This window comes from Pagrus pagrus (genome assembly GCF_965226575.1).
Source record: "Pagrus pagrus genome assembly, chromosome: 1".
NCBI classification, from domain to species: Eukaryota; Metazoa; Chordata; class Actinopteri; order Spariformes; family Sparidae; genus Pagrus; species Pagrus pagrus.
The window spans coordinates 31,348,502-31,367,386 of record NC_140185.1 but is presented as its reverse complement, the minus strand read 5'-3'; the positions used below and the strand labels follow the sequence as shown (position 1 = coordinate 31,367,386).

The 18,885-nt window shown below is 42.3% G+C and overlaps 1 protein-coding gene across 1 annotated transcript in view; it reads left to right on the top strand.

The window, feature by feature from the left end:
• igdcc4 (immunoglobulin superfamily, DCC subclass, member 4) overlaps positions 1 to 15,987 on the top strand; it is a 58,183-nt gene extending 42,196 nt beyond the window's left edge. Inside the window, exons 10-20 of the mRNA XM_084366834.1 lie at positions 71 to 253; positions 377 to 589; positions 1,271 to 1,372; positions 1,469 to 1,658; positions 3,308 to 3,435; positions 4,578 to 4,748; positions 4,925 to 5,059; positions 7,482 to 7,584; positions 7,750 to 7,981; positions 8,108 to 8,236; positions 9,412 to 15,987. Coding sequence (XP_084222960.1) covers positions 71 to 253; positions 377 to 589; positions 1,271 to 1,372; positions 1,469 to 1,658; positions 3,308 to 3,435; positions 4,578 to 4,748; positions 4,925 to 5,059; positions 7,482 to 7,584; positions 7,750 to 7,981; positions 8,108 to 8,236; positions 9,412 to 9,945 — 2,120 coding nt within the window. The 3' untranslated portion in view covers positions 9,946 to 15,987. The remainder of the gene's footprint in view (positions 1 to 70; positions 254 to 376; positions 590 to 1,270; positions 1,373 to 1,468; positions 1,659 to 3,307; positions 3,436 to 4,577; positions 4,749 to 4,924; positions 5,060 to 7,481; positions 7,585 to 7,749; positions 7,982 to 8,107; positions 8,237 to 9,411) is intronic.
• Positions 15,988 to 18,885: the final 2,898 nt, after the last annotated feature.

Below are 18,885 nucleotides of genomic sequence, written 5' to 3'. Positions count from 1 at the left end.
ATTCGAATACAGCTTGTCCTTCATTCCCTTTATACAGATCTGTGTGTGTGTCTGTTGTGTGTTCCCACAGTGGACAGTGTATTCTCAGTTGAAGTTGGGGGTAATGAGACTCAATTCACACTAAGAGAGCTGCAGCCAAACCAAGCCTACCGACTGAGGATCGCAGCTGGAACAGGCGTCGGCTTTGGGGTTCCCTCTGAATGGGCCCAGCACCAGACATTAGCTCAGTACAACCACAGTGAGCACAGCCTAGGTAAGGAAGACACCAGACCGCCTGGCTCTCTTGGTAACAGGTTACAGTAAAGCTGGAGTTAGTGTTAATGTTATCATGTGGACATTTTGGTCATGTCACTTCTTTGTTTTTGAAATTTTTCAGTGATCTTCGCACCAAACGAGCTGAAAGTCAGAGCCAGACTGAACACACTGAATGTGACATGGCATCCCTCGTTCAATCACACACTGGTCTCTGGCTACAAGCTGTCCTGTCGAGAGGTGGAAGCAGACGAATCAGTCAGTGGAGGGAGGCCAACACAGACCCACACCATCAGGCTCCGTAAGAAGGCCAGGTATCATCTCCTCACCGGGCTGGGTAAGTTGTAGACACAGGCCTCTTCAAATGACCCTGAAGTCTTATTTTTCTGAGTCTGATGTCACACTTTTCTTTAGGAAAATATCTGCTTAATCCTTGAATATCAGCCTTTTTGTTTGTTTTTTTATACACACTTAAATTATACCCAGCTTTTCAAGAGCCTTGTTCAAATTCTGAGCAAACAGAAATCCGTTTCACCGCCGTCCCTGACAGTGTTGTAATGGGAGCAATATTTCTTTTGAAAAATAAAGAAACGGATATAGACAGACCAATGATGAAAAAGTGATGATTAATAATTCAGCGCTTCATTCAAAATTGCAGACTTGAAAGGTTACTCCGCCAATTACACACATCAAAGCGTGTTTACAGATCTCAGGGCGTACGACTACTACTGACTGCATATGCAGAGAAAGTAGTATAAAGCCTTTCGTGGCTCCGGAGGAAGCTGCGTGTAATCTGATAAATTGCCTCCAGTAATGTCACCAAGTGGCTAAGTAGCATTGTGGGAAATGTTGCCGCCGGGTTTTGAAAAGGAAGAAGAACGTGTGGAGTGAACACGGTCATATCTCTGGTTCTGGTTCTTTGAATGCATGTTGTAGCATAGTTGCCACAGTGTCCTGACAGACGATGGAACATGTTGGTTTTTTTCTCTGTTTTTATTTGTATTTTTCTGTCCCTCAGTCCCTGACCGGCAGTATGAGGTCAGGGTTTGGGCTTTCAACAAGCAGATAGACGGAGCAGCTGCTGTGTGGAAGGGGAGGACAGACAAGGTTCACGGCAGAAGTAAGATTTTTATTGACAACATGACCACGAATGCATAAATGAATGAATGTCTTCTAAAAAAGATTCAAGCAAAGTATGTTTCCGCTTGTGTTGAAGCACCTGCACCACCACCACCACGCCCCCCTCCATTACCCCCAAGCAGCATCCAAGCCATGGCCAACACCTCCACCTCCATCTGGCTGCGCTGGGAGAAACCGCGTTTCAGCAACGTACGGATCATCAACTACACGGTGCGCTGCAGCCCGGCGGGTACCACCAATGCCTCCTTGGTCTCCTATCACACCAGGTCAGCACACTAAACTCGATCATGTCTATAATGTTTAACGTTGGCCAAGAGATGCCGGTTCAAAACTTATTGCTATGTTTCATGGCCGACATCTGAACAATACCGCTTCCTGCATAACTTTTTATGCATCATTTACACCACAAAGCCCAATACAAACCTGAATGAATAGTGATGACCTTAAGAAGTAGCATGATGTTACTTTGTTCACCAAAAAGAAATATCACTCACTTATATGTATTTATTAAGATGGAATAAAGTCTGAAACCGGTTTGTGTTTGACACCATCAAATCCCCTCGTTGTATAAAAGGCTTTTAGTATACCTCCTCTGCCTAACAGTACCTGAAGAGCGTTTCTTTTATGTGACACATTTGTGATCTTTAAGAGCACCTTGGCCTCTTGTCCAACATCAAACAAACCAATGCCCTTTTTAAAAGCCGTGGTAACCATCATTCATACAGTAAAAAGCAATATTGTCCTTGCATTGAATTTACTCCATCACTTCATAAAGGGGAAATATACTCACTTCCTCGCTTCACAATTCTTGGTGAATCATAACAACCTAGTATCTCAGCAGCACTTTGTGAATTAGTCTCGAAATTGAAGTTGTACTCTTCATGTACATGGGCACAAATTTTCCATTTATGTGTTTCAAAAGTTTCAAATGGAAAAAAGCGAGCTTTAACGATATGTTGATTTAGTTTAAGAAAACAGGCGAAAGGAAAATCCAAGAACCGAGCAAGTACAAAACGTTCAAAAACTAGTAGTCCAAAACCGAATAAAGCGTGGGGAACACAGGCAGGACCGCAGATAAAACTTGAGGAACACACACCAAGCGTACACAGACGAACCAACAACAGAACGAGGGAAAACACAGACTAATCAGGGACAGGTGAAACTAATCAGAACAATCACAACAATCATGGGAAAGCAAGAGAAAGACAGGAAGTAACCAACATTACACAAAACTTACAAAATAAAACAGCCTCCTGAATCCCAACATCATAACAACATCATAACAATAGGTTTACTGCCACGACTATTTCACAAACGGAGGTTTTATCAACCTAAATCACGATCTTTCACAACGGACAGGATGTTGTGGTGGTACTGGTAGAAAAATGCTTACAAACCAGCCCCAACCTACATAAGAATATAAACAAAAGATATGTACATCTACAGGGAATGCCAAATGTGAACTACTTGGATAATAAACAAACGCCTCTTCAGGGGATAATCAAACTGAAATGTGATTAGGAGTCAGTTTCCCCACCCTGCGCACAGGTGAGCTGAATCTACTGCAATCAGTCAATTGGTAACTGTTTCCAGGAATCCTATAGATTAAATTCCAGGGACTATTTCACAAACTGCCATCGTACTGTGTTTATCATATTTACTCAAGAATTGTCTCAAAGATGTGGAGTGCTTTGGCTGGAGAGGTGCATACATACCTGCAAGCATCACACAGTAAATGACTGTCAAACAGAAGGCAAGCAATAAGAGTTAATGATATAAAAGGTAATACGTTTTCTAGCCTAGAGTGGTCTAACTAAATTAAACAAACTCAGTTATATTTTTCTGTCGGCGCAGAATAGAAACCACACACACAAACAAACACTCAAGACTCTCTGCTGCGTTTGTGTGTTTGCAGCTCTGCTCAGGAGATACTGCTCGGGGCGCTGAAGCCCTTCACCCGCTATGAGCTGGCCGTGCAGTCTAATGGAGTGGACGTGGTGGGACCTTTCAGCGGCACGGTGGAGGAGTCGACTCTGTCTGACCGTGAGTCTCTGCTGTGCTCCTATCAGTGTAGCTTGCTCAGTTTGTGGTCTGTTTTAGATTTTTTCAAAGACCCGAGGAAGTCCTTGAAGACCTCCCCGGTGTTATTGTGATCACTTCAAGTCTCTTTTCACCCACTTGATGGTGATGAATGAAAACACTCCTGTCCCTCACTACCTTTGCAGTGTCCTTGGGTGAGTCACTCTACTAAGCAGCTCAAGGGGAACGTCAGTGTGCCAAAAATTGACTTCAGTTAGTTATAGTGGGCAGCTCCGGTGCTAGGTGTTGATGTGTGTAGGAATAAGTCTGGAAGAGGAAGAGGAGGATGGAGGGTCAGTGAACATTTTCTGTGTGAATAAAGGTTAAAGACAAAAAATGACCTTCATTTTGAGAGGATTGGTCCTTTCAGATTAATTCAGCTTATAATACAGTTAATAGGGACCTACAAATTTCAGCCTGTCCCCTCTTTTTGATTTACAGACACTCTTGAAATACGCCTATATTACCTCATGTTCCTTATAAATATACATTCATTTCATCTTGTTCTTAAAGTGCACATTCATCTCTTCAGAGTGTAGCCTGATTAGACGCACTTAAAGTGTTGATTATGTCTGATTTCGGTCTCCAGACAACACGGTAAAGCCTTTTTGCTCTCTGAAGCCTGCAGATGCTCTAATGTATGCCTGTGCAGGTCTGCGTGAGTGTGAGTGCATGCTCACTCATGTGTGGTTCAGTGTGTTGGCTGGCCATTGGCCAGTGGACACGGGAATTAGCTTTTGGCATTGATGGCTGATAACTGGCCGTAATGAAATGCCCAGGTGTAGTAGAGGCTCCCGTGTTGGCCGGCAGCTCCGTCTGTCAGCCAAGTAAGTGTGGTGAGTGGAGAACGGGCTGCTTTTTAATGACATTATTACCACCAGTCACCCTGTCACGCTCCCGACTGCCATGTATCATCACCTGAGCCCCAGCCCGTTCCCCCGCTGCCCTGCTTGTCCCCTCTCCTGTACCCAGGTGGCGCGGACACGAGGACGCAGATGGTCGTCACACTACTTGTCAAATCCCCCACCAAGACAATATACATTCCCCAGCTGTGAGGCCTCATTTCTGGGCTCTAATTATTGACCCAGACCTCCTCTCTCCTTCAGGGCCCTCCACACCTCCGGAGGAGCTGCAGCTGAGCGCTCTGGACTCGTCGTCTGTGCTGGTGAGCTGGCGCCCTCCGCTGGAGCCAAACGGTATCATCATCAGCTACAGGATCTTGTACAGTGGCAACCTCAGCCAGCCTGAGCACTTGTGGGACAACCTCTCTCAGGATGGTGGGTGTTGGCCAGCATGACCTGCTAATTTGCAATTAAGGCAGTTAATAACTAAACCTTTACCTTTACATTTCTGCTTTTTAAGATGTTTGGTAAAAATAAATTCTGGCTCAAGTAAAATTGTGTGATTAAGGACGGGCCTTGATGATGTTTCTGTCTCTCTCTCTCTCTCTCAGGGAGCATCACTAGTGTGGAGGTGCAGGGTCTGTCCAGTGGCACCCGTTACTTTTTTAAAATGGGTGCATCTACTGAGGTGGGGCCAGGGCCTTATTCACCTATAAAGGATGTTCACACCCCTCTTCCAAAATATGGTAGGTGTCATGTAGCACATATATAGGTGACAGGAATAACAAGGAAAGAAGGAACAGTAGTTTTAAGAGCATGGGTAGCAGTAATCATGATTGTGGTAGTAGCAGAGGTCGATATGGGTTATGTTAAAAAAATAATATATATATTTTATGTTGATTATTTGTTAAAATTTACCAAATCTTTAAACACTGACAATGATACACAACAATTAGCTTGATATAACATGGTCAGATAGTTAATTGGTTACATATGGTGGCATTTTCAGTTTGCTAAAAAGATGAGCTTTGGCAGTGTGGGAGAGCGGACATGTTGGAAATCTGTGAATGGAAACGAGGGAGAAAGAAGGAGGCAGGTTGCAGTCTCAGTGTCAGGAGGGTTTAAGGATGTGAAATGCTTAATGAGAAAGGGAAAACACTTTTCAGTTTACATGGGGCAGATTTGTCACAAGGAGAATGAAGAGCACGTAACATTTCTCTTATATTTAATGTCTTTATGTTCATGAAAAGCAATACTTTATTGGCATGACGTGACTTTTTAATGTCCTCACAAGCAGATATGGATCAAATACAGGGCATAATAATTCACTGAATATGTGAATAATATGATTTGTTTTTTATGTTACATAGGTTATTGTATATGGTGCAATTTATAAAACCCAGATGTAATGGTTTAGTTTTCACTTTGTATACACAGTACTCACGGGTCGGACCACATCTGTCTTCAAACCGGGCCTTCATTTTGATCTCAACTACACGTATAGAAGGTTTCTGAATCTTGGAGGTTATGACGCTATTGTTCTGACTAAATTTGTCATACAGAAATATAATCAACTGACAAAGTAGTTAGAACTGCTGTTTGTGGTAGTTCCCTCTACGATAGTGTGTCTCGTAGTCTCCAGGATCACATGATCACATTTTGCATTGATGACACACACACCATGCGAAAGGCGAGAAGGCCCTCTCTAGTGCCAGGTTTGTCCGTTCTGGGCTACTGTAGAAACACGGCGGTGCAACATGGCAACCTCCGTGGACGGAGACCCGCCCCCTATAAAGATATAAACAGCTCATTCGAAAGTAATTAAAACACAACGACTTTAAAACATACTTATACGAAAATAATATTCAATTTCTGCCTGTTCTGCTAGACGCCACTACATATCACACACTGTACCGTTTTAATCATTCAGTCGTGGTTACATTTCACAATAAGGTATTCAGTTGCTTCCAAGACTCAAATATTCAGCCATATTTTGCTTCCATAAGCAGGCGCTCACAAGTACACACCGTGCATCCACGCACAGACACACGCACTTTCACAACCGTGCTCATGCACACACATACACGCACAGCCTTCCCCTGCGAGGTGGGCAATTTATCCCTGCCAGCAGCGAAAGTGCTGCTCGGCAGGACACTGTTATTTCTCTTCTCCTATTCTGCTGCATTTGGAGGATGAAATTAAGTGTGGATATCAAAGGGGCGGCCTCATCAGCGACCCCCAGGGGAGAGCTTTGAATTACTGCTCTCTTTACCCAGCAGATTTGCTGTGAAAAGCACTTTTTTTTTTTTTAACTCTCATGTTACTTTGTATTTTAGCATGCGATCTCATTATACACTTTATAATTCCGTCCGTCAGCATTTTTCGCTTTACCTGTAATTATTAAATGCCCTCTTTTGTCTTTAAGCAGAGCTATCAACTCCCCTGTGAACTATTACATAACACGCCCGTCAAACTCACTGTCCTTACAGCGTCCTTACGAACAGTCCTATCAGCAATGAAAATAATCACTATACGTTATTTTAAGCGTTCAATTTCTCTCACACATATATTGTAGAGGAATATTGTTGTGTACAGCCTATAGTTTACCCATCTAAGTGCATAAATAATGGGAATTGATAGTCAAAAGGATAATATATTTTAAAATCAAGCTTCCTTAATGCAATAAGAAATGAGCAACGGGTTCTGTTTTTGTTTTTTCTTTCCCCAAAAACCGTAATAAAAAGACAGAGTAACAGGTTTATTTTGTTCACAAAGGCTGTAATAGTGTTGCCAGTGTGCTAGTGTGAATGGGAGTGAGGTGGCTGGTGGGTGGGTGGGTGAGATCTCCTGCCATCTGCTTCCTCTCCTCTCTGTGTCCAGGCTGCCAAAGACACCCAGCATAAATGAATATCAATGAAGGTCCGCTCTCTCCCTAGTCGAATGTCGCCTCATATCTCTTCACCACAGAATCGATGCATTCCTGCTGAGTCTTTTTACACCCGAGCAGCAGATATGAAAACTAGATAGTTTTTTTTATAATACTTGGATATTTTAATATGCTGTTCTAGATATGAGACAAAGATACTGGCAATGGATCAAATATGAAAAACCAATATGTCAAATGTAAATCTGTAATGCCATGATTGTTGTTTTCTGATATTTTAACAGAGCTGGACATCCACGCAGTGACAGGCATCATAGTCGGTGTGTGTCTCGGACTGATATGCATCCTCCTCTGCATGTGTTTCAGCTTTCGTAACGGCAAATCCAGGTAGGGTAACTCTAGAGTGCCAGTACTCGAACAGTACCCATACATCTTCTTTTAGTTAATTGGAACAACTATATCAGCTGAAAGCAACCCAGGTGACTGTTTTAACACTCAGCCTTCTATAGTGCCCGACTCCAATACCATCCCTCTCATCTATGCTCCAAATAGGGAGGTGTCTGGAGGCCTGGACTCCACAGCTGTGACCCCTCAGTACAGGAGAGGAGGCAGCCCCGCTTCCACCAACGTGCCAGAGTGCAGCGATAGCCACGAGCTGGAGACACTAATGCCCCCAGGCAACCAAGAGTCTGGCCAGCCGCTAGAAGAGGCCTCAGAGGAGCAGAGCCTGATGGCAAGTGCTAATCCGAGGGAAGGGGAGGATGCCCCCGCACCTGAACCCAAGGTCAAAACCTGCAATGGGGGCAGCTCTTTCCCAGATGGGCCTCTGATACCCTATTATTTTTTCATGTGTTGATAGAGGGATAATAATTGTAATTTTGGTGCATGCACTGTGTTGTTACTCTTGCAGGCTGCTTGGAATGGCTCTGTGAGCCATGACTGGGCCAACAGAATCACTAGATACAGAGACACCATTACAGAAGACTCTCCAACACTCATTAATGGAGCTCTCAACACGCTAATTACTGATAACTGCACGGTAAATGAATAAACTAAATTCAATGATTAATCTATTTTAGCTATCAGCCTGTGTCTGACAAGCAACTTGTAGCATGGCATTTTTAATTGACTGACTGCCCAACTACACCCCCCTCAGTAACTGTATTCCAGCTCTCTGTTCTTGCACGGCACAGTTAACAATAACACTGGGGAAGATTTACCACTCAAAATTCATACTAATTTATGTGCACTTCAATCAACAATGGGTCCTTGATTTCATGAGTTTAACAAAAGATGGCTTCTCTTTTTTGGCTACTAAAAGTCGATTTTTGATTGAGCTAGCAAGCTAAATAAGCTAAGGCTAGCTCAAGGAATTGATTGAAAACACTGTCCCTGGCCGACTGTTTAATGTTTTTAGCTGACTGCTTAAAACAAAAACTTTGTTATGGGTTCTTAAAGTATGGACTTGATGGCTACATGTCTGATTTTGTGCAAAGGTTTGAAGCTAAAGTTGATTTTCCCAGGCTAACAGTTAGCATACTGACCAGTAGATGAACCACACATGGTAGATAAAGAAAGAGCATTGTTCTTGTAGTGTAACGTAAACCTAGTTAGTCCTATAGCAGGCCCAATGAGTAGGATAAGGAAAAATTTAAGCTCAGACTCATTTTATTTACTTATTTCTAACATACACCTGTTTAGCTAGTTAGCTTACTTACTTGTTTGTCCTTTCAAATAGTATTTTTCAAGCTACTATTAAAATTACAAGATTAATGGCTAGGGTGAGGACTAATGAATGGGTTTAGCAAACATAATTATTGCTCAGTTAACAATGCTAAATGTAACCTAAACTCTGATAGCAGACCGGCCTCCACACGATAGGAAACATAACCCGTAACCTATCCGTGACTAATGACTAGTGACCTAGTTAGCTAGCTATCGCCATATATGAGGTTAGGTTTAAGCATGAGAAGTAGTGATTGGTAATGGTTAGCGTAAGAATATTATGGTACAGCAGAGTCATGTCTGTATCCTAGAAAGATAAACATCACTCAGAGGGTTAGCGATTCGTAAATTTTTATAATTTCTGATATCTTTATGTTCATCGTGCTCTGTGGACTGTGTACTGTGCATGTAGGCTACTTGACCAAAAAACATTCAGTGTTTTTAGTTACCTGGCTAGATAAATGGTAACAGTGGCTTTTTGTGTTGCAGGACTCATCAGATCGTCTGTGTACCTCCCTGTGCAGTAACCAGGTCGAGGCAGAAGTCATTGTTCACTCAGAGCTGACAGACCCCGGGAGGGAGAAGGAGGAGGAGGGCAGCAAAAGGGAGATGGATTCTAACACCCCCAGAGGACCCTCATTATCCGAGGACAGATATTCCCCTTTGAGCCAGCCGTGCCCACCAGGCGAGGAGGACACACTAGAAAAACTATCACTGGCTCAAAGCCCCTTGAGTCTTCCCTCGATAAAGTTGGTGGCTAATCACAACGGGGAGCTAGAAGGCATGGGAGACCGGCCGAACGCAGACTTAGAGCCACAGCAAGACATTGGGCTGACCAATGGCTTCCACTCCCCAAAGACGGTGCGCACGGTGCTGAGGTCAGAGCATCTGGAAAACGGAGACTCCAGACACTGCCCCTCGGCACCAGGGAAGGCCATCTCTGCCGGGCTGTCCCCTGCCCCCTTTGTCAGCTCCGGCCTTGTCCACTCTACCTCAGCAGCACACAGTTATCTGTGCCCGTAGCCTCTGCATGTAGGGCATCGACCGCGACACACACATACAGACATCAGACTGATTCTCTTTCTTTCACATACCCAGGAAGAATCCCGAAGGATTATTTTTATGCACCTCATTATTGGATTCCTTTTTTCTCCCTTGCAAAGTTTTTTATAGGTACTTTGAATCCATTGTTTCATACGTGTGTATATACAGTATACATATACAGTATATTTTTAGTGGTAGAGTACTGTATATGGGTATGCATTCTCTGGCATTGCAACCATATTTTCCTCTGGGTTCTTCTTTCCTGTCCTGTAGGAAAAGGAAAGGAAAGATTTAACTTAACGAAGCAGATGGAAGTGGATAGAAGGAGGCTATTCCCACTGTGTCGCACATGGCTCTGTTGCACTCAGGAATGAGAAAACCTGGAATGTTCTATTAGCGAATGAGACGGGCGATCATCGTGGATGAGAGCGTCGGAAGCGCGGCTCAATGGGTCTCCATGGGCTTCGTCGCACGGATGCGACTTTTACCGAGTGGCACTGAGGAATAAGCCTTAAAGAGTATCTGCACACTCTGAGGGTGCAGAACACCTGCGTCCCTCTCCAGCCTCCTGTTGTCTCAGGGTCCAAACACACAAACACACACACACACACAGTGAAACATACACAGAAAGCTAAAGTATAGCTGATTCCACGGTATCTCACGGTCACCCATAAACACACATTTACGCACACACATTTCCTGACTGGAGTGTGGGGGGTCTCAGGTGCCTAATTATTATAGGTGCGTTTATAACCTCTGTATATTTCTATAGATGATTATTATCAGTACAAATACAAAAACACATGTCAACATGAAGGAAGAAACACACAACATGTAAAAAATATGTGGAGTATACAGATCTGGTACACATGAAGTATTTTTCTTTTTTTTCCAAAATGCCATGTATCCATGTGGTGTGATTTGGAAAACCAGGGACTCGCAGTTCAAAACTCAAAACGTGGTTTTGCTGTATTTCAGATGGTGAATATCTCATTTTTCAAAACAAAGTATCTACATGTTCATGGTGGTTTTGGTTTGATTATGTTGGTGGGAGAAGTAGAGGAGGTTCCGACTGCCCATCTGTAGATCGCTCTTCTGGTTTGGGTCCTATTTAGGGATGCACCAGTGTGAGATTGTGCCATTAGTTTGTCATTTTGGAGTCAATAATTTTTTAAAATGTGAATGCCATATTTTTAATTCGAGGTCATATCAACTTGATTCTACACGCCTAATTCTCTATTCTGCTACAGTACCAGAAATCAAGATAACCTGACTTGATATTCTTACATTTCTCAGACAGGAAAGGATTTTGATGACAACAATAAATACATTTAAAAACAAACCCTTAATAAAAAATATATATTCTTTCCTCAGTAAGTCAGTACTGGTCGTGGCAGTGCGTGAGGGGAACTGGTGCATCCCTACTCCTTATCAACAACACTACCTCATTTCTTTTCAGGACGCTTACCAGTTTGGTTTTCTTAGTTTTACGTAACTAGCACCTTTTTAAGATCTCTTTTCTTAACGTGTCTGCTTTTACAGCCTTTGTTATTCGCAGAAGTAATCATCCGACACTGACTGTACGCTCTTGTGTTACGTCAAAGAAATGTATGTGGATTTAGTGCATAGCAGCTTTACTCTCAGATCTCAGAAAGATTGTCACTCAGTATTGTTACTGTTTAAATACATTACACATACATTAACATCTAGAGTCTTTGATATGAAGCCCCTGAAACTAGGTCTGAACAATTTTATCCAATTCCAATTTTTGACCTGCTTCAAATAAAACTATAGACAAGTAATTCTTGCAATTTGACTCTTGTGCCACCTGCAGGTAATGAGTGTTGCTCCTACGTTGTTAGGATGTTTTATGTAACACATATTAAAGGAGACACATCTTGACAGTGCTGACCTTTGAGGCGATGGGACGCACAGTCCAAAATAGAGGAAGCTATCATAACTTATTAGCTGTTTTGCACCTTTCAGTTTGATTTGACCTCCTCTGTCGGAGTAATAGCTGTTCCACCAAAGAGTGATCATTAGCAGGCAGTTATGAGACAGGAACAGATTGTTTCTACACATCTTTTAATAAAACTGTGAACGTTTGGTCCTGTTAGTGACTGAGCTGAGCTAACAAGCTAATGGACTGTGAGCAAGTTGTTTGCTTAACAGCTTAAATTTTCCCATATCAGCTACTTTTATTGACAAACTGGTTGACAATGGTGAGCAGAAATACCAGGGGGAAGTAAACACAACAGTGAGAAAATATAGAGAAGTTCTGGGAGCTATTGTTACTGACTAGCATTAGCTTGCTATTTAGCAATTCAACAGCTAGCCACTGCTTAACACTCATTGTCTGCAGGTGGTACAAGCAATACAATGACAGCAGCTTTAACATTATTTGCTGTAGGAGTCAATAATTGACTTTAATCATAAGAAATAGTGAGTTTGTCAGGCTACAACTTTCCTTTGGGTGCTTCACATCAAAAAGACTATGTTAACATCATATATTAACTCATTTAACTCAGAAAGGGCAAGTATGAGTGTGATATAAACAGAGACATCCGAGTGATTCTAAGATAATGGCAGTTTACCAAGGTTGGGATCAGCTTATATTATTTTTAATTATGATAATAATGATAAAATCCACTTCAAAGATCGACAGAATTAATCATAGCGTTGCCTTCGCTGTACACGATGTCTCATCTCCTGTCAGGTGGCGTTCTACAAGTCATCCAGCTGCGGACAAACCCTGTTCATCCTTCCACATTTATCCACTTATGTCCGTGCAAAGTGTCAAAATCTCACCAGCTCAACTCAAACACATCAGCAAACAGAATTGTAAATGGCTCCTCAAGTATGAAACACCCTGAACATGTTTCTCACCAACATAATTGTGTTTTCTCTAAAACTTTTGTTTGATTTTTCTGAACAAAATGCATGGTTGGTACCTCAAAGAGACTTATTTTTTTAGCCTTGCCATGTATGTACTGAACATGATTATCATGTTTTTACTGCAATCGCAGTCGTATAGGGACAGAAGTGAATGTGTTCTGAGCAAACCTGGGTCAAATATTCATTGGATTTGGGGGGGGTGACTGAGTGGGGTTTGCCACATCAGGAAAAATTCAGATTGTCAGTCACAGAAATGTTTGTGAAACACCTTCCTATAGACCTAAAAAAAAATGTATGGCACTCACTGTACTGTGCTACCTGGCAAACCACACTTACACAGTGCATAAAGAGCAATTCAACAGCAGACTCACCTATGGCGGGAAACTGCTGCGGCTGCACCGCTCGACTCATCAATCTAAAGTGGCGGGCGTGTTTTTTTATTTGTGGCCACACTCCAATTAGTGATGTCAGAGCAGGTTTCCATCAGCTGTTAAAAGGTAAACACCTGCTGTGACATCATCGATCGTGTGACAAATTAAATGTAAAGTGAGCGGTTGCAGCCGTGGCTTTCGGCCCAGCGGTTTGATGATCATTTGCCCTTTACATGCAGTAAGCTAAAGCAAACCACCAAAACTATGTGTGTATATTTTTGATTCAGGTTCTTTACTGATACTGTTCTATATATATCGATACTGTTTCTCATCATCCTCAAAAAAGCCTATATGTCCCGAGTCCAGAAAGAAGCATAATATTCTCGAAAGCATTCCAGTTTTATATCGTACACATCCCTATCTCAGTCCAGGTCAGCCATGATTTTGCAACGCTACCTTCAGAAGAGACGTGCTAAAAACCCCAGACTGTGTTCCCCGCTGCTCTGAGGTCTGCCCTTAGTGCTTCCAGACACTTCGCTGTTCGCAGACACTGAAGGACAAGTGAATGGAAGTCACTGAATCAGGGCCGTCGCGACAGCGTTTTTTCAAGGAAGTTGTCAGTCACGGTGACAAGAATGAAAGTGACTTTTCAAACATTGTTGTGATTGTTTATATGTTTATAAGGTTTTGTGAAGACGTCTTTCATCCGACATGGCCATTTTCAAAAAGACGATAATACACAAGCGGCTGTTCACACTTTAACAATGGGAGGCATTCAAAAACGTTCTGTGTCTCTGTTGTAACTGCAGACGGATGACAGCTATTTGGCAATCAAGAAGACATAAAGTACAACATGAAGTAAGGCAGATTACTATTAAAATAGGTAAACTGTCGACAGCACTGCACCAAGCCGATCATATGGGCATTGAACACGAGGAAATTAATGGATATTTGCTAGCGAGTTTGCAGGATTTTATGATGCAGCTGCCAAAATCTAATGTTTCACGTCAGCTGGCACAGGGTAGATACCTTTTTAGGGACATGCAGCATTTAAAATCCACAGATTTCATGCTCTTTTTCAGGCCACAACTATTGCAGTTAAATCCCACTGTTTCGCCTGTGTTTTTAAGTCTTGATGCAGTAGTGGATTATTATGGTGTATGGAGTCGACACAGATGATCTGAAAAAGGGGGATTAGCATAAAAAAAAACCTGCCTCCAGCATAAAGGATGTATGCTCTCCTTATAGAAGCTCTATTTACTCTTTTAACCACTATCTTTTTGAATATACTGTGTGAGATTTTTTTTTTTTTCCTTTTGTCTCTTCGTCTTTTTGTTGGCTAGAACAATCAGATTCTTTTCGGGGAGGAAAATTACTCACGCTCTCATTTTGTAGAGAGGATAATTACTTTGATAATTGTGTTGATTTCATCCTCCTTTGTAAGGGTTTTATTAAACAGTATACCTCATGTTGGTAACTCGTTGATTTGATTCTGATCAGTTTCTTGATACTGCACATTTTGTAACGAGTAGGACATATATATACGTGAGCATCCTGTTGTTTTGTGAGCCAAGTTTTTTCATAGAGGACGGGATCGACTGTTTCATTTTACCTCAGTGAGAGTTTTTTACTCGTCACAGTGGCCTGGATGGTCTGGTCTGGTGGTGACGGGGTAAAGAAATGACGGGAGGAGGGGTCAGTGGAAGTAATCGAAGCTGACTTTTACATTGTTATTCTGCAAGTAGTTACAACCAAGCTTTTTAAAGGGGTTTAAAGCACGGTACACTCAAACGTTACCTGTGCTTCAAACAAAAAATCACAGAAGAAAAAGCAAAAAAATGTGTCTACTTCTGTTGAATAACAGCCCGAGAGTCACTTTTTTGGTGGAGTGCAACACAACCCAGTACAAGGCAGGACGAGGGGGCTAAAGGGACATCCTCCCAGGGCAGGTCATACCTCTCAGTGCAGACAGCCATTTCCAATTAATTGTCTCTTCTCTACTCAGGTGCCCCATCTTTGCATAAAATTGTAGAGGATCATACCAGCATATCCGACTCAGATACATGTCATTTGTTGTCAGAAAAAAAAATTAAAAAAAGCCTCATTTTGTCCTTTTTAAAAAAAAAAGTAAATCAAGGAAACTGTTATGCATAAATGTTATTTTGTTTTGTACAAATCTGTCTCTCTGGCTCTTCTCTGTACATTCTGGTGCTTTGTGGTGAGCTGCTTCGTCCAGTGATGTCACATGTTTGTGCATTTTTTTTTTTCTGTACGTCTCCTTCCCTAGTTTTTGCGTGTACCTGCTCAGTTGTGCTTCTCAGAATGTGTAAAGCACAGACTCGGACTCTGTGGACATGTGCCACCAGCGACGCTCTGCAGCTACTCAGACACCCTTTGTAGTCACCGTGCGCCGACCTCATTAATGTCAAAAGATGCGACCGTCGGAGCAGATTTTAGGAGCACCTAATAGATTAGCACTTCTTGGGCCGTGAGCGACTTTTGGACTGTCATCTTTACATTTCTAGAAGTGCAATTTTCTTAGTCTGTAAAACGACAGATGGATTACTCAGTGTTAGTCGTGGCGACCTTAGCCACGATTTGTGATAGGAAACATTGCTTGAGAAAAATCGTCACAGGATAGGTAGTACTTGTGGTTTGTAGGAATATTTCCACTGTGTTACCATACAGTATGTGAAAAATGTCAAAACTCACAGCTACTCTCAAGATGTCTGTGGAAGCTACTCTTCTGTAAATAAACATCAAAGAAAGATGAAAGTCGGGCTCAGTCTGGTGTTTGGAGTGTCGACCGTCCTGTGCCTTCTTCAGCCTCGCTGGAGTCTCGCTTTAATTTCCTTTTCAATCACTTTAAAGATTTATCAGTCAATTTAACTCACTGTGTGACTGCTTTTTCCTGGCATTTACATTCCCAAAAATGACATTTAAGATGCCAGGGAGCTGGGCTTCTTGGGTTATTTCTTATCATATTCCAATCATATTGACCTTTACGGGATATATCAATGTATGATATATTGTGCTGTGCTGGTTAACATTCATAGATTTAAATTAATAAATGAATCTCATCTTCTTGACTGTGAAAAGGATATGTAAAAAGAGCCCAACTTATTAATATATATAAATATATGGTTTGAGTTAAACTTCATGTAATGTATTAACGTAATGCATGTAACAACATGTATCCTTACAGCGATATGGGACCAAATATCGTCTTACATTTTCAATATGGTTATATCTTGTCTTTTAAAGGTTGCATCATGGTAAAGTGATGTCATTTTCTGGTTTCAGCACTGTTCTAGTTGCTCTAACACTTGCCTTAATTCACCAACCATCCCCTACCTCCTCTTTTTGCTCTTACTACGGCCATCGGAGGTCGCCACCGATTGTAAAAATAAATATGGGTTGTAATAAGTGTCTTTCACAGTCGACCTACAGTATGGTCATTTTTTCTGATGAGGATGGTGTGGACATAAGTGAGAGTATCAATAGTCTTATCTAACGCTCACCAAGAAGGTCCCCCCTTTTTATATATATACATATATATATATGTATGAGGGGGAGACAATATAAAGGGGATGCTGAATGGAGTTAACGTCTTACTTTCTTAAGGTTACTGCTAATAAGATGTCTCCACAGCCAAAGCTATGGTTAAATAAACCCTGCATAGTAATAATGGGACTCCCAGCTTCCCTTTGGGCTCACACCACACATTAGCCGGGTAACATGTCCTCAGTTGCTTTGTGCCCCACCCTTTTCACTCCACCATAGCCTCTGGGTAATCATCAGTCATACTTAAGATGTTCCTTTACAGGCCACTGGGGGGCAGTGTGATCCTTCACAATGATTCCTCAGAAGACATAGCCACCTGGTGCCACTCCCATTAGCAGAGAGTGCTGCCTGAGTGTTGGACAGCATGTGCTGATTTGACCTCATACCTGCCAACAAATTCCTCCCTCACACTGATACACCCTGAAAAAATGAAACCCTTACGTCATGAAACTGAAACTGTTTGTGAAAAATGTGCGCTCATGTGGAAAGCAACACATACATGTATTTGCGTGCATGTATTTACGTACATCTGCATGATGTATGTGTGCACAGGGGAGACGGATGGATAGGCTGGCGAAAAAACAGACAAAGAGGGAGGTGATGGAGATAAGAGGGTGAGATGAGGCCACAGAGTTAAGACAGGAGCACTGAGGCGACATCACATGGTTGAGTCCCCTGAGAGTTAGATAAAAGCCCTCGCTGAGCGACAGAGGGGTCGGCCTCACTATCTACAGCCACTCATCACTGTTAATAGGAGGGCAGGGCTCCTCTGCAGAGGTCTCAGTGTGGACCCGTATGCACAAACCCACGCACAAAAACACATGCATTCATTCTCATACTTTACTGCACTCGCCCAAGCACCTGTCTGAGTGTGTACTGTTAGTGTGTACACTGTTTTCCTGTCCTCCAGTGGTCTCTGGGCTGCTTCAGCATGCCTCATATTTCATCGGAGAAGCAGGCGAGTGGAGCGCAGAGAGTCAGGTGGAGGGCTGGACTCATGAGGTAGAGCTCACAGCCTGTGGGGAAATAACTGTGTGTGAAGCTCTTGAATCAGCCCATTCATTCTGCCTCTTCCCGCTTGTGCTACTACAGTACTACAGGCTCCACCTTCAGCAGCAGCTCTGCTTGTTTCCCTCCCTGCTGAACTGTCTGTGCTCTCTGACAGTTCAAAGCGTACAGCAGAAGACCTCCTGGGTTGGCATATATTTGCAAATCAGTCTTTGTGCTTGTGGAAACGAGGGGCTCTGCAGTAATATCCAGCTATCCAGCCACAGTACATAAAAGAAAGATCAGAGTCAAAACTCCAGCAGCAGAAAGTGCCACCACGAAAATACCTATTTATGAGTACAAAAAAAAGGGATGTTTACTTATTTATAACATGACATTCACACGGCGGTGACCCCAGTTTTTATGATCTTTCGCCAGACAAATAAACACCGTGAGCATCCAGTTTGTACATTTTAAAACATTATCCTGACATCTGTCTGCCCTGCACTGTGCTGTAAATCTTGTCCTCTACGTAGGTTAAAACAAGGCATTATGTGCATTAGGTTTGAAATGTCACAGTTTATTCATCTCAGGATATTGCCTCAGTCAATCTCAGCCTCTCACACTAAAAGCATTATATTGACCGCACTCCCTTTTCTTCGACTATTCCTGCTTCACATCTCCATATAAAAGCTGCTGGTGTTGTAGTGGGGTGTAATTGTATGACATGTGGCGATGACATCATGGTTACAGGTCTGGTGCATGACCTTAGCTGAAAGTCATTCTAGCTCTGCTGTCTTTCCTGCTGTTTGTCATAAACATAAAGCAGAGAAACCGAAAGGAAATCTTTAAAAGGTGGAATATGTAATCATTTTAGTGTAAAGCGTTTAAAAATAAACAAAAATGATCATGAAAATGTGAAGAAATAACAGTTTTGGTATTGTGTCAAAGACATCCATGTATTGTGTTGCAGAGATACAGTATCCAGCATGCTAACCAGCTAGCAGTGTAGCAGCAGTTGGCAGTTACTCTGGTCATATGCTGCCCCCTATTTGTTTGGAGTATGAATTTGACAGATCCCATTTAGTAGAAAATTAGATTT